At 40.1% G+C, this 15,232-nt stretch overlaps 2 protein-coding genes across 2 annotated transcripts in view; one reads left to right on the forward strand and one right to left on the reverse strand.

Annotated features, from left to right (window-relative positions):
* KCNK10 (potassium two pore domain channel subfamily K member 10) overlaps positions 1-4,032 on the reverse strand; it is a 58,377-nt gene extending 54,345 nt beyond the window's left edge. Inside the window, exon 1 of the mRNA XM_008492302.2 lies at positions 3,981-4,032. Coding sequence (XP_008490524.1) covers positions 3,981-4,032 — 52 coding nt within the window. The remainder of the gene's footprint in view (positions 1-3,980) is intronic.
* Positions 1-15,232, forward strand: part of ZC3H14 (zinc finger CCCH-type containing 14) — a 977,341-nt gene that overhangs the window by 843,649 nt on the left and 118,460 nt on the right. The gene's annotated exons all lie outside the window — the stretch shown is intronic.

Consider the following 15,232-nt stretch of genomic DNA (forward strand, 5'->3'; position numbering starts at 1 on the left):
TGTAGGCACAAAGGACAGAACAAGACTGAACTCCATTTTCTGACTACTATGAGAATCATCAAGATAAACATCCTTCCCTCGGAAAAGACATCTCACTGTCATCCTGCAAGACAGTCATGCGTGGGGATGATTTCTGAGTATATTGGAAACAGTTTCATACACTCTTCTTTTCTGCAAAGCAACAGCATAATTCAAAGGGAAAAGAAAAATTATGTTGATGTAACATCCAGATCTCTCAGTGAGGATGAGGGACTCACTGTGTTTTAGGTGCTACATAAAAGATAAATGTGCAAAGACATTATAAACCAATTAAATCATGGACAACAGGTGGGCATAACAAACAGCGGGAGGAATCCAGGATAGAGGAGGGATGAGAAAAACAGTTTCAAAAATTAATGTCTTCATAAGTTTCTATAAACCAAATCTTATATTTTGAAAAGTATAGATGGGAAGGTGTATAAGGTATGAAATCAAAAATTTGGTCTTTGACTGACTTTATTTATTATTGCTTTACTTTGATTACATGAAATGGGAGATGCAAAAATCATTGATACACAGATGGAAGGTTTTATCACTGTGTATATCCAGGCTGATTCCACCAGTAACACAAATGGCAGGCTTGGTTTTTGAGTGTTTTGGTTTTTTTTAATTTAAGACCAGGGACTGTGAGATCCTGTACTTATACTCCATGTGTCCAACTCTCCCTCAAACATTCCTGAGGTAGCTGCTTGTGGTTTTTATTAATTTCTTACCCCATTTACCTACTATATATGAATAGCTTGTTTTTAATCAATACATATGAGATTCAAGTTCATATTTTATGTCGGACTGCTAGGGAAGAGTCCCAGTGACTTCTGGGATGGAGTTTAATCTGTTTTTCAATTGGATTATACAGTTTGAGGGCCTGGGATAGTAGGAGAGTTCACTGGAGGAATCTAGACCCTATATAATTCCAGGTCTATGAAACACTCAGTTTATCTAGAAATCACACTCTGCATTTACAGAGAACACACAGATATACTTTGTATCCAAGACAAGTGAAGATACTGAACAAGTGAAAAGCACAGCTCAGTCTTCATGCCCTGTGCCTTCCAGTTTGGTGGCTGAGAAATTAGCCTCCCATTATCTGTCTGTCAGACACCATCCCTCATGTCAATTCTACTTTCTAAAACTGTTCTCTACACAAAGCCTTTCTATGGTATATTGATCTTCTCTGATGTGTACTGAGAACGCCAGTTTTATGCCAGATGAAAGCCACCAGCAGACTCCAATTTATTTATGTATATAAATATTTATAGTTCAGTCAGCATTTTAGAGTTTGAGCATTAATTCATTTCAATTACTATCATTCTGACCTGGGTTCATAACAGCAGCAGCATCAGTCTCAAGCCAGCCACATACCCACAACAGGACCCAGGCTTTTAGGAATGTGTAGTTTCTACAAAATATTGAAAATATTGCCTGGGCTAATCAAAACTAAACAATCTTTTAAATATCATAGTCCTCATTTACATCCCTGGACTCTTACCTTGCTTGCCAGGAACATTACTTGATGTATTTCGAGTACAGCTAGCACAAGTTAGCACAATTCCTGCTAGACCAGACTGTGGAAACTGCACATTCTCTGTCTGACAACCAGAACAGGACATGGTTATATGATACACACACAAATTAACCTTGTTTAAGTGTGAACACTACTGCACTTGATCTCTGCCTTTAATGCTTAGAACTCTTTGTATCCTTGAATGACCACTTTCTGCATGTTGATCTCTGTACCTGACAAAAGTTACTTCAGTTCCTAACTCCAAGGATACCACATAGGGTATCATTTAAAACATAATTTTTCACACGTACTTGCTGAGACCCTAGTACATACATGACTGTAAATCGAATTAATTTGGGGGCTTGAAGTAACTTTGTGTAGATCTTTGCTAATATTTCTCTCTACATAGGTATATTTTTCTTTAAAAATAATAGAACTAAGTAATTTTTTTTAATTATGTGTATATACTTTGTCTTTTGCCCCCCTCACTAATTCTTCAGAGGGATTATGTGAGCACAATGTCATTGCACTGTTTCTCTATTGGTTAAAGGGTTGAGACTTAGACAACTTTTCCATACCAACTTGCCTTTTTACATCCCCAAGTCCATTGGAGAATTAGATATTGACATCTTTTCCTTCTTTCCTGGCTATACATGCTATATACTTCTTTCCTGCTATCCTTGCAGCCTGGTTAATAATGTCAGTACACTGAGGGGAAATAACTAGTAGGAGTCTGCAGTTCTTAGCAAAGATTCAGCTTGTCAGAGAGGTAATTTGGTAGATTTGAGGTCTTTAACTTGTCACAGAGCTCTATGATTTTGGATACATTGGTAAATTGTGACCAACCACCTGTTGGATCCATACACTTTAAGGCTGATTGCCAAGCAAAGCTGCACAAAGAATGTCATCAGGACAGCCTCCTGTGTGCCTTGTCAGGGGAAGGGAGGAAAGGGGTTTTTGCATGAAAAGTAATTTTTAAACAATACATATGATGCAGTGATCTTAGAGGTCTTTTCCAACTGTGACAATTTTGTGATTCTGTGAAAATTAATAAAAATGAAGCAACAGAAAACGTGCATTCAGAACAGCACTTGGGAAGAGAAAGTTTTCACCACACAGAATATGCACCCTGGGATAACAAATATACTGCTATTAAAACAATCAAATCTCTGATGGAACTACTATCCATGTGTTCATTGTGAAACTGAGGGCTCAGGAGTCTGGTGTGTCAATTTCAGCCTTCATGTAGTTAAAGATGTAGTAAAGCTTAAACTAAAGCTTAACTGTGTCTACTATTCAAACAGCACATAGGATCTGCTCTGCAGAAAGGTGTCAGTTCTGCTGCATTGCTTCTACACCAGGAGAAACTGTTTCTAACATTTCATTTTGTAGAGATGAGGGCACTGAGAATCACAGACAAATTGACCACTAAAACCAAACCTGAAGAATAAAGATGAATAATCAGAGCCCATGCTATCACTTCATACTTCCTGCAAGCACTGCTGTTCACTGACTGTCTGCCAGCAGTTCTGCTGCAAACCCAGGCATATGGCTTCAAGTTGCTCTGCTCCTCTAAATACATAGAAATATGACACTCCAATATACAAATTATCAGTAGGGGCTTTTTCAGTCACTTCTTCTGTAGGCTGCACATGAACCTCTTCCACATGCAAGGAAAAGAAATAATTTCTTCTCTTTTTCTTTTTCTTTTTTTTTTTCTTTTTTTTTTTTTAATATCAGTTGGATTGTTTTCTTGAAAACAACTGCACTGGCGTAAATCTTCCACCACCACACAAGCACACTCCACAAGACAAACTCCAAACCTAACTATAGACTTAATCCAACTATGCATTTGGGCTGATCAATTGTTAGCAGGACATAGTAAAGTGTCTAAAGGTCCCTTTGGGCTCCATTATTTTATGTCTTTCTATACCATCCATACTATCAGTTATATTGCAGCAGAATTTTTCTCCAGTTGCTTGCCTCAATTTGCCATCAAGGAGCCCTGAGCAAGCAGTCACATCTGTGTCCACTCCTCTACCACCCATTTAGCAGAGACAATGATCACTAGAAACAACAAAGGAGCCACAGATAAAACAAACAATGCTGTGAGCCAGAGATGACTGCCATCCCAGGCAAGTTTGACATGGAAATACTCAAGAAAAAGGGAGGGAAGAGAAATAACAAATATTAAGATATAAAACTTATGCCTAAAAGAGGTTTTACCCATGCCTCCACCCAAGCCCGTATCTGAGGAACATTCTCTAATGTACTGATAAGACTGAGCAAGAAAGACTGAGCAGTGCACATGGGATGCAGACAAGCAGCCAGTGTCTCCTCCCATTTGGAGCCAAATAGTCTCCTACGAGTCACTAGACACAAGGAATAATAATAATTGTTATTATTATAGTAATGATAATAAGAGAGAATCACCAACCTTGAGGATCCCAGTTCACCTGTTTTCTTGGAGTCTCGATTGGAAATTTCATAGCTTCCTTTTGCACAGGGAGGAAAAAGAATTAAATAAATTCCCAACCTTCCTGTCTCAACGCTGCAAACAAATTAATTTCAAATTATAGGGAGTCTGCGCTGTTTGACTGAGGGGAACTAGTGGTTGCCAAGGAAAGAAATACACAAATAAATCAAAGAAGGTGGGGAGGGGCGGGAAGGCGAGTGGAGCAGAGAGGTTTGTACTGGTGAGTGAGGAGGGGTGCAGACACCCCAGCAGAGAGAGAGGAAGAAGGAATGGAGCTCCTTCCTAGACAGAGAAGGTCTACAGGGAACGGGAATGGAACACGAACGGGCAGGGTGCCAGGGTGCCGCTGGCTCCCGGGGAGGTTCCCGCAGCTGGCTGGCTCAGTCCACCTGCAGATGTCAGGGTGGCGGGGTCCCCGCTGCAGCCCGGCCCCTCTCTGCGCCCACCTGAGGGGGCACCCGCGCCGGCGAGCCCACGGGCTTGCGAGGATCGGGGACTCAGCCAGCCCCCCACACACACCCCCAGGGACACCTCCCACACGCGCAAACAGTCCTTGGCCTCAGCCACACCCTCTCAAAAATGAGCCCACCTCAGTTCAGCCCCGGGCACTAGAGGGGTAACAAAAGTGAGGCGTGGGGGGGAGACGCAGCGGCATGGCTGGGGCGAGGCTGGGGACCACCCCGGCTGAATGCAGCAGCAGCCTGGCTCGCTAAGGAGAGCCGGAGCAGGAAGAGGAGGAGGTGGACGAGGGAGCCACCCTATCGCTTTGGAGGGAATTCAGGGAGCCCCTATCTGCACTGGCTTTAAAAGGGGGTGGGTAGAAGGCGCGAGGGGTAGAGGCTGCGATTCCCTTTGTAAGAGGCGGTGGCGGCGGGATGCTCTATGGAGGGGGCAGGCTCCGGCGGGTACTTACTGGGTATCCTTCCCTGGAGGAGAATGTAAGCTTGTTTGGCGGAGTTTGCAGTCGGAGAAACGCTCGGCTAAGCTATAGAGGCGTAGTAGAGGCGGCGGCAGCACATGGCAGGAGTACGGCAGCATCCAGAGCCTCTTCAGCGCAGGGGGAGGGGAAGGGCAGGGGAACGTTCGAGCCCCCCACAGGTTCCGGGTGACCAGGGCCGGGCACTCCGAAAGCCAGCGGACTCTTGCTCCCCTTTCTGTCCCCACTCCTCTGTGCGTTTGGACAAGGACAGACACCTGGTGTCAAGGGAAAGGCTGGCAAGGCAGTGCTGAAATATGTAACCAGGCTGCGGGGAGGGGGCAGGAGGGCTGGGAGAGAGGCTGGAGGCGTCTCTGAGCCCCCCTGTGCTCTCAGGAGGCTTCAGGGAAATGGAGGACACTTGGCTTTGCCTTGTGCAGTTACCACAGTCACTGTTTTCCAGGTCTGCATTCTCTCTCCTCTCTCTCCTGCTCCAGGCTTTCCCTAAAACCCAAAACAGGTTGGTAACACCAGAAAGGTCTCCAGTTCCAGTTACAATACAGGCCCCAGCTCCCCCTCCCTTACCCAGAAAAACAAAACCCCAGCCCCTCTGGGGGCCTGAAGGGAGACTGTGTGAGGTTAACCCTGTCCTTCCTTCTCTTTCACAGTGGAAATCAACTCCTTGTATGAAGAGGATCACTGGGAATGGTTTAGGGGAGAGACCCAAAAATTCATATGGGTCTCAGTTCAGAGACCCAAATCCAAATCAGTCCTGGGGTCCATAGCCAGAACTTTCTGAATCTTCAGGAAAAATTATTATGATCTAAATCTAGTGCCTGAGATAATTTGTCTCCTGCTTTTTGCTCTACTTATTTTTGCTCAACTGCCCTCTCTGTCCTGCTTTCCTATCTGTTGCTCAGATGTCAGATAACTTTGTAAGATGAGCGGGAGAAACCTGCTCTGGTGGAAAAAAAGAAAAGTCTGAAATGTGTGGATCTTCTCGGGAGAGTCTTACTGTGGAGGATGGCACACTCTTCAAATCCACATGCACAGCCTAAATAAATACAGACATCTGTGCTTGTCCTCAGTCTTTGTTCAACCCCCAAAAGAAAGGGGAAGACAGTATTTGTGAATCCACACCTTCATTCTGTGGTGGTGTGCAGAGTCCTGTAAAGCATTATATAGCTGAAGAAACTAGATGGAAGTAACATAGCAAGTTTTCTTGGGGGGAGGTGCAGCGTGTCTCTCCTTTCCCTAATCCAAGCATCCCTGTGGCTCCTGTTTTGTGCTGTACAGGAGGAGGCGGGAGAGGCTGCTTTAAGGGAGGACATGGTGAGAATGATAATGAGCCTGCTCAGTCAGACTTGAGATGATTGCAATGATGACATCAGGAGCACAGGGTATCTCCTCTTCAAGCAAATCCCAATGTATTCTGAGCAGGCTTTGGGATTCCTGTTGACTTTACTTCTGCAAGATGAATGGAAAGAAAAGTGAGAGTAGACTTTGCTAATCGTGCTGTATTCCTTGAATAATAGTTCAAAAATCTTTCAATGATTCCAATAACCAAAACGACTTCTAAGAAGGCTTCTGAACCCCCAAAAGATCACTTATCAAATATGTATCAATAAAGAATTGTTTATCTGTTTATACACACACATATAAAACATGTACATGCATGTATATAACTATAACTTTTCCTCAGCACTCAGAACAGTTTCCAGTTTGCTGGCATCTTCCTTGTACATCACTGGGAAAAAATAACATGTAGACCTATATTACTCAATTGTGTCACCCTAACCGAAGCACTGCTTTGTCTTTGTGCAGTTCAGTGATGAGGTGGGTATTGTGCTAGACATCTATTCACTGAGAACTCAATATCACCAAATTCAAACAGCCCACTGAAAGGCCAGCAGCATTAAATTCTTGCTAATATAACCAAGAAGTCTATAGTGCAGAGGTGAAGCCTTCGGGTACTTCATTACCAGAAGCACATTCTGTTTGTTAATGCCTGAAGAAGAAGAATTTTCATGTGGCCATGAGAATCCTTTGTTGTCAAACTGATGTTAGAGACACATCTTATACTTGTTTGACTTACAGTAACACTTAGTAGATAATGCTGATACAACACCATACTCCTGTTTCTTGTATATTCTTAATGCTCCTATATTTCCAGAAAGTGTCTAAAAGCTCCACATAAATGCTTGCTCTAGCTATATGTCTTAAAAACCTTGTGACAAATCAGCTGTGATCTGTCAGGTGCATAAATACATGACATAATGTAATTGTTTTGCAATTTTTTACAATTTTATGGTCATGGAAATCTTGCTCAATTATTTCAATGCCTCAGAGCTGAAGTTTTATCCAGTGGGCCAATTTATTCCCAAAGTAACTCATTTAAAATCAATGGGGTTACTCCAGAGATGGATTTGGCACAATGAGTGCATCTTTCACTGACAGCACAGCTGTTGCATAGAAACGTAACCATTATCTTATGCAAATAAAAGGCCTTTCACCCTGCAGTGATGTCGAATTCTCATGATAGGGAAAAACTGGTGCCTTGAAGCCATAGTGTTTCAAGCTGTTACTCTGTCAACTTTCATAAGCTAAGTAGATTCAGCAATGCTCAATATTGAAGTGAAAGACCACCAAGAAAAAAAATATAGCAGGAGAGATCTACTTTAATACCTGCATAAGAATTTTCAGGACTTGACTTCCTATTAAAAGTTTATCAAACTGGTCTGCCTAAATACTTCCTTTTCATTTGGGGCTCATTGTTCACACTTAATGTCCTCAAAGTTGGTGTTAATTGAGAATCAGGGCCCTGCAGGACTGGGCTGTGACAATCACAACACAATAGACAAGAGGCTTTCTATTTCAAGCAATTTCATTGAAAGAAAAATAAAATGCTAAGTGGCCTCTTACTATTCATTAGTAATATGGCATGAGAGATGCAGAAGCTGCTCTGATGTAACTCAAAGAAAGACATAGCAGAAGAAATGAATAAATGCTTCCTATACCTACTTAAATACAGTAAGCAAGAATGGAAAAATGCATTGATAGTAGAAATCATCTGTAACTGATATATTGCATTTCTTGGGTGCAACAAAGAGATGAGACATAGCTAGATGGAAGTCGAGACAGCTTTTGTTTCATCACTTTGCAATATGTTCACCTGTGTACATAACTACTCGTTTTATTGTTAACTCTTTGATTGTTTGAAATATGACATTTCTGATTGTGAAGATCATTCTTCATTCAGTATATTGCCAGAGGAGTGCTGCTATTTACACTCATGCCAAGAGATTCAGAATAACCCAAGTGAAGTGCATCTTGTTCTTTATATTCTATTGACCCATCCTTCAGTAGTATGAATCTGGACAGAATCCAGTGCAGAATCCTTTTATAATTTCTTTACTCTCTAGGAACCCTTCTGTCCAGGTGAGCATTTAAAGCTTTCTCTCTAGGAAAGCCTGAAAACCTTTTTTTTCAGATAGTTTTCAGAACTTTTAATGTACTTGGAAATTGAGAAATCAACTAAGAATCAGGACTACTATGTACTGCACAAGAAAAAGCAACCTGATACTTTTGTTATCTTCTATTGTATACAGTTTCTTACCATTTTTTAAGTCATGCAGTTCTTCATTAATTCAGGGACAAATCCACAATAAACAATATTTACTTGTTGGCAAAAATGACTTAAATGAAATCAGGGAGTCTATTACAGTGAGGCAACTACACCTTGGTAATAACCTTTGCCAAGAAGGTATCTCCTCAGATTTGACCTCTTTGAGTGTGTCTGCAGGTTCCTTTGGGCAGTGTCACTAAGCAGAATGCACTGTGGATCCTGCCTCTAATATCCTAACTTATCATTCCTATCCTCAGACCCACTCTAATCATCCACCATCTAAATGTCAGAACAAGACAGGGGATACCTGTTTCACAGTTTGTAATCTTCTTTAATCTTGGGGGGGGTGGGGGGGGGGTGGGGGGGGTGGTTTTTTTTTTTTTCTGGTAAGCATTGCTCATTATCCAGACTGAGGCTTTCAGGCACTTCTTATATCAGTCCCATTGTATGACCAGCAAGGATTACAGTGAAGTAATTACCTCATTTTTTATTCTAGCTGAAAAAGTACAGGTACATTATTAGTGAAATAGTGTATTGTAGCATTTTTTTCTAGTAAAAGATCTGCCATGATAAAAAGTATTAACTTAAGCTGCAAAGTATTGAACTCTCTGTCTGAACCCACTTACATCTGTTTCACATTCGTTTAATTTGACTTTGGTACAATTACTCCTGAATCATAATCATGGGAGAATTACAATCTGGCTCTTAGTTTCCCCATTATGTTCTTGAAGAATCCATATAAGATCAAAAGCTGATATTTGACAAAAATTGCAAACCTGACTAATAAAAACAAAAAAAAATTCATTTTATAGTAGTACTATTCTCTTCCCTCCCTCATGTAATTTTTTTAAGATTCCTTACTAGATAGAAACATGATGTTTACCTTAGCAGGTTGATAACTTTCCTCTATATTAAACAGGAAATTTGGGGGTTAGCTTTCGGAGATAACTATGTTTCTCTGACATTTACACCAGTAGCAGAGTCACGAAAGGAGAGGCACCCGCAGGAGTCGGCCCAGCCCGGCGATGGCTTGCAGGACCCTGGACAGCGCCAGGGGCTGCAGCGCCCGCCGGACACTTCCCCAGCAGCCCCGGGATCACAGGGGCACCGGGGGGGGGGAGCGGGGGACACCGAGGGTGACAGCACGGGAGAAACGAGCGATGCCAGGGAGCATGGGCATGAGCCTGGCTCGTGCATGAGCTTCCCGACCCCGTGTGAGATTTTGGCCTGCCAAGGCAATGCAGTGTCAATGCAGAGAGGATGCAGACTGTGAAAGAAGGTAGCACCAGGAACAAGGGAGGAGTGACACGTAAGGAATCCGGGAAGGGAAAATGAGGGGCAGCAGATGAAGAGCTGTCACTATCAGGAACATAATGACAGAAGAATGGGCAACCATGACAGTGACAAGGGGAAAAGGGAATGGGAAAACTGCAAAGCCTCTGACACAAATAAAGGATTGCGGAATAGAGGGCCGTGATATGAGAAGGGTAAGGATAAATGGGGGGGACACAGACCCTTCAGCTTGAAAGCAGAATGAGGAGATAAATGAGTGGAAATGTTTAATGCCCTACAGAAAAATATTAAATCATATAGGAGTTATTCAAGGAGTAGTATATAATTGCACTACTTGAGTAAATCAAGGCAAATAGAGCCAAATAACATGGTTTTAAGTATCTGCTTATTGCTCTAATTCTGTTCTGTTTCATATCATCAAATGTAAGAGAAACATTTACAAAGCTTTGTACTTAAATTTCACATGGTTCTTGGGCAAGACTTCAGATTATTTTCTGTATTGCTGCATAGCCTGACTATTCCCTTCTTAAACTGCAGGACTAGTAGAACTAATTCAGCAACATGGAAAAATGCTTATCCTGTACTCTGACCTTACTTCTAGCAGACATGATAGCAGACTTACCAGCCAGAGACAGGGGAAGGGTCATAGACACTGAAGATGTAAATGCTGGTTTCAGAAGCATTGCCTCACCACCCATTTCATTGAAAACTTCCATCATTTCTCAGAATCAAGCATGCCACTACCTGTAGTTATTCCTTTCAGTGTTCTTCAACACAGTGTATCATGCCACTAACCTATTAAATGTGGGGATTAATGAATCTACAGAATAGCTAAAGCAAGGAGGAACAGTCTGCACAGACACCATTTACTCTGACCAGTCCTATAGCTGTCAGTCATGCTTATTCTATTCTGTTCTGAACAGCAGGAGAAGAAAGAATACATTAAGCACTTAAAGGGCTAACTACTACTCCTGCATTAATCATCACCACTTTTACAGTACTTAGAAAGCTTACTGCTGTCTAAATTAGGTACCATTCTTCTCACATGGCTTGTGTAGTAAGAAGCTGCTCCCTAAATATGAAAGCAATGGTATTTTGTATGAAGCTGTGGAATAAGGGGTAAAACTAGGTTTCCTATTCAGTTTCAGCATTCTCCTGCACCTTGCCTCAGCTTTGCAACCCATGACATTCTGCTCATCAGTCACACATATGTAGAACTTTTGTAACCAGTAGTTTAGCTGTTGTTTGAAAAGATAACACCCTGAATTGCCTGGGTGTTTGTATCTGCACAGCACTGGTACTTCAGTGCTGGATCTCTCAGTGGAAATAGGATGATGTTTCAAGTAAAATCAAATCAATAAATTATTATTCTGTTGTGAGAAGAGGGGAGGCTATGTTCTGAGTGCAAATTAGAATTTATTAATATTAATTATAGGAACAGTGTGCAATAGCAATCAGGAAAAGAACTCACAACTGAATGCCATAATATACTAGCCAGGAAAAAGATATTCCTGCATTTCTGAAGGTGCATATGCTAGCAGTAGGTGTATCCCAATCTGAGTTTCTACACAAATTGGACATGTGTCCATATGTATAGTCATGAATAAAAACTAAAAATACAAGTCTGTGAGTGGACTTGGTGAAAAAGAAAGCAATGACAAAACTAGATTCATCCTAGCAGATAATGTCACCTTCTACAACTACCATTACCACCTTCCACAACTCCATTTCTTTAACTGTTTCATAGTATTTTGTTGGACAATATAAAGTGGAATTACAAAAATTTAAAGCAACGTGGCAAGAAACTGAAGGGTTATTCACCCATGGCATACTCTGAGCAAAGTGAATCCCTGTGAATCAATGTATAGGTAGTGGCTTCTCACAGTTAGCAGATCCACTACAGCCTACAGAACAATAAGTGAGATGCTGTTCCTTCTGCTGCCCATGCAAAGAAATGTGTCACCATATTTACCTAGAGTAAGCTTCTGGATTATATGTAATCAGCCTTTTGTGGAGTAATTTGGGAATTCATCCTTAAAACTCTAAAACAGCTGTAGTTGTTTCTGTGTATAATACACAGAAAAGTCTTGGGATGGTCTTCTTAAAATGAACAATATAAACCACTATATATATTTTTAATATCTTCATACTGTATTGACTATGTAGGGTTCTGTACAAAATAGTCCCTACTTAACAGCAACTTAACATGGTTGTTGAAGAGTCAAATCAAAATTACTAGTTCTACAAAATACATGTACCCCCCAGAAAAGCACTCTGGGTTTGGTTTGGTTTTTTGGTTGTTTGGTTGTTGTTTTTTCTTGGGTTTGTTTTTTGTTTGGTTGGTTTCAGTCATCACAAAGTAATAGTTTTACAAGGCTCTTGATTTGGAACACTTTATTGAAATACTAAAGAGACTGGTTTATGACAGAAGCTGTCAACCAAAGCTTTAAAAAGTGACAAGTGATTTTCCAACCTCAGCTGAAGACAACATGAAAAACACAATTTTCAGACAGGGCTATGTATTCATTTTCAGAAAAAGATCAATCATCTCCAGTTGACCATTTGAGGTCCCCGGGATCTGAACCACTTAGTCCTAATCATAGTATAAACAACTATAGTACAGTTTTCTGAAGGTATTAAGGCAAGCAACTTTGATTAAGCTAATGGCAGCTAGGCACCTGACCATCTTGTGGATCTCATTTTATGCACACAATACCCAATCCATGAGTACTGTAACCATGCTGATGGATTAAAAGAGGAAATAATTAAGGACAGAACCACGTTGGTGAGCATTTTAAGTAAAGGAAGGATAGGGGATGAATGGAGGTTGGCACCATCATAAGTATCTATCCACACAGATAGCAATAAAAACAGACTCCATTGTAGAGTTCAAAAGTAGTGCAAAAGCAGGTATTTATAGTGCAAGTGTTCTGAATGTCAAGTTGCAACTCAGAGCAGCTATGGTTATGGAAATATTGACAGAGATTTGACTATGCTAACATTAGATACCACTATATATATAAACAGGCATGGAAGTTTGCTCCTACAGATCCTTGCTAGATAGATCAATAACTTTCCTTTGCTGACCCCTGTACTCAATATTTCAAGGAGACACATAATCCAGTTAATTCTATTTTCTTTAGCATCTTCCAGCTGGATATCTGAAAACACTCTACTAGCAAAAGTGAATCATGGAAACCTTTTAGAATAAATATTATTATGGCCATTTGCAGATGTGGTAATTGGTGTATAGAATTGCCCAGCATCTCAGGAGAATCCTGAATACAGCTAAAATGAAATTGAGATTTCCAAAATCCCAACCACTTAAAAAGATAAAAAGGGCAATTTTATGATGTAAGAACACAGACTGGTATACTGAAAAACACTGTTGATAAGTAAAAGATATAAGAATTGAGACATGTACATATCTGTTACTGTAATTTTGCTTGGTAAAAATATACCTTTTATTCCAGCAGTTTATTCCATGCAAAATCTTTTCATAAACCCACCCTCCCTCCAAATTAACACAAACACCTATAAATTACACATGCAGCATTTTGTAATACTTTTTGGCAGTATAGCTTCATACTTTAATTCTAACAAAGAAGAAATTCTTGATATTATAATGGTGAAAAAAGTAAAAATCACAAAGGCCCTCTAATTTTTCATTTTGTACAATCACAGAAATTTGTACCTGTCAATCAATCCTTGGATGCAACTTTGTCTTTCCCACTCCCATAATTCTGTCTTTCTTTACAGTCTTTATCCTTCCATCTTGAAAAGCAGTGGCCAAAACTGAATGAAACACAGATATGTCCATTAAGGGTCTATTGTAACTTTATTTATATACAAAGGAAACTTTTTTCTTTTTATGTTATTTTCCATGCTTTTCAACGTTGTAATGCATTTTGTTATAACTCTTACAACTGGGTAAAGACATATTCTCAGGGCACTTTACAGAAATGCTTAGATCCTGTTGTTTCCTCACCTGATGTAGGAAACTCAGTGAAGCACTGAAATCAGTACTCACTTGAACTGTGACAACCTGTAAAACAGATTACTTGATATCTGATATTTGATTCTTTAATGTGTTTTTTCTGCTTCAGAGGTGTGACATTTTCATGGTAGGCAGGTCTTGGTTTGGTTCTGTTCCACTCTGATTTGGGATGGATATTTAAACAAGTTGTGGGTTCTCTTTGTTTACATAACAAACACAAAACAACAAGTTCTGAGAAGCAGTAAACAGGTCTTATATGCATGAAAATTCTCAGGTGTCTGTTTGGTGACATTTTAAAAAATGAAAATATTTCAATTTTGGCTTCAGGAATGATATCACAAATATTTATCTTTCTTTTTTTTTCCCTTTTCTTTTTGCCCACTTCATCCTCTGCAGAGCCATTCATTCTTCACTAATTAGGAGGTAGAAATAAAAAGCAGTCAACTTCCTTTTGTTAGCAGTTTTTTTATGATTCACACATAGCAGTAGGAGGAAATCCACCTGTTGCAAACATTGGATACACAGCAGTCTGGCAGCTCATAGCATCTTTAGAGCTGGAGTGGCTGCTATGGGAACTGACAAAAGTAAACCAACATAGCTGTAAGTTTCTTTATTTTGAAGAACCAAGTTTTCAGATTGGTAACACTGCAGGAGCCACAACACAGCAAACATGAGCTAGTTAGCAGTAATGTAATCCTCAAAACTTAGTGAGATCCAAAACAAGTGGCCACTGAAACCTTTAAATTAACAGAAAATTATCAGTACCCAAAAGAAAAAAACCCCACAAACAAGCAAACAAAACCAGGCAGTTTAGCTCTCTTTTCAGCAATGAAATTACAAACATTTGTTTCTTACACAAAGAAAAAGACCTGACATGGCTGAACTACCCTCCATCCCCATTTGGACTTGGTAAATCAGTTTTTTGCTGTCTCAGCTTCTACTAAAAGTACCAAATTTTCTTCAGTCATTTCCAGAGTGACAAGGAAAATCTATCTCCTTATCTGCAAATCTAAAGACAATGATCTTATACAGAGCCTTGCATTCACCTCTATTCTGTTTTGATCATGAGTGCCTTGCTTTATATCCTTCTCAAATATTTTATTCCACCTAAATAAAAATGCTAATGTTTTTAAAGCCAAGAACAAACTGAGGCTATCTAAAACTTGCATTAAGCTTTTATCAGTCAAGTAACTTGTGTCTTAAACTGCTGTTTCTCAATATGATAGAGATATGATTAAAAACTACAACTAAGACTAAAATTACTACACCTCCATTAAAATCAATAGAAATTCTTTCTGCATAACTTCTACTCAGTTGGAAAGACCCTGTTAATATTTTCTAGCTCATGGTACTAATTTATAGTTTATTGGCTACTTACTGAA

The sequence above is a fragment of the Calypte anna genome, chromosome 5A (assembly GCF_003957555.1).
Source record: "Calypte anna isolate BGI_N300 chromosome 5A, bCalAnn1_v1.p, whole genome shotgun sequence".
Lineage (NCBI taxonomy): Eukaryota > Metazoa > Chordata > Aves > Apodiformes > Trochilidae > Calypte > Calypte anna.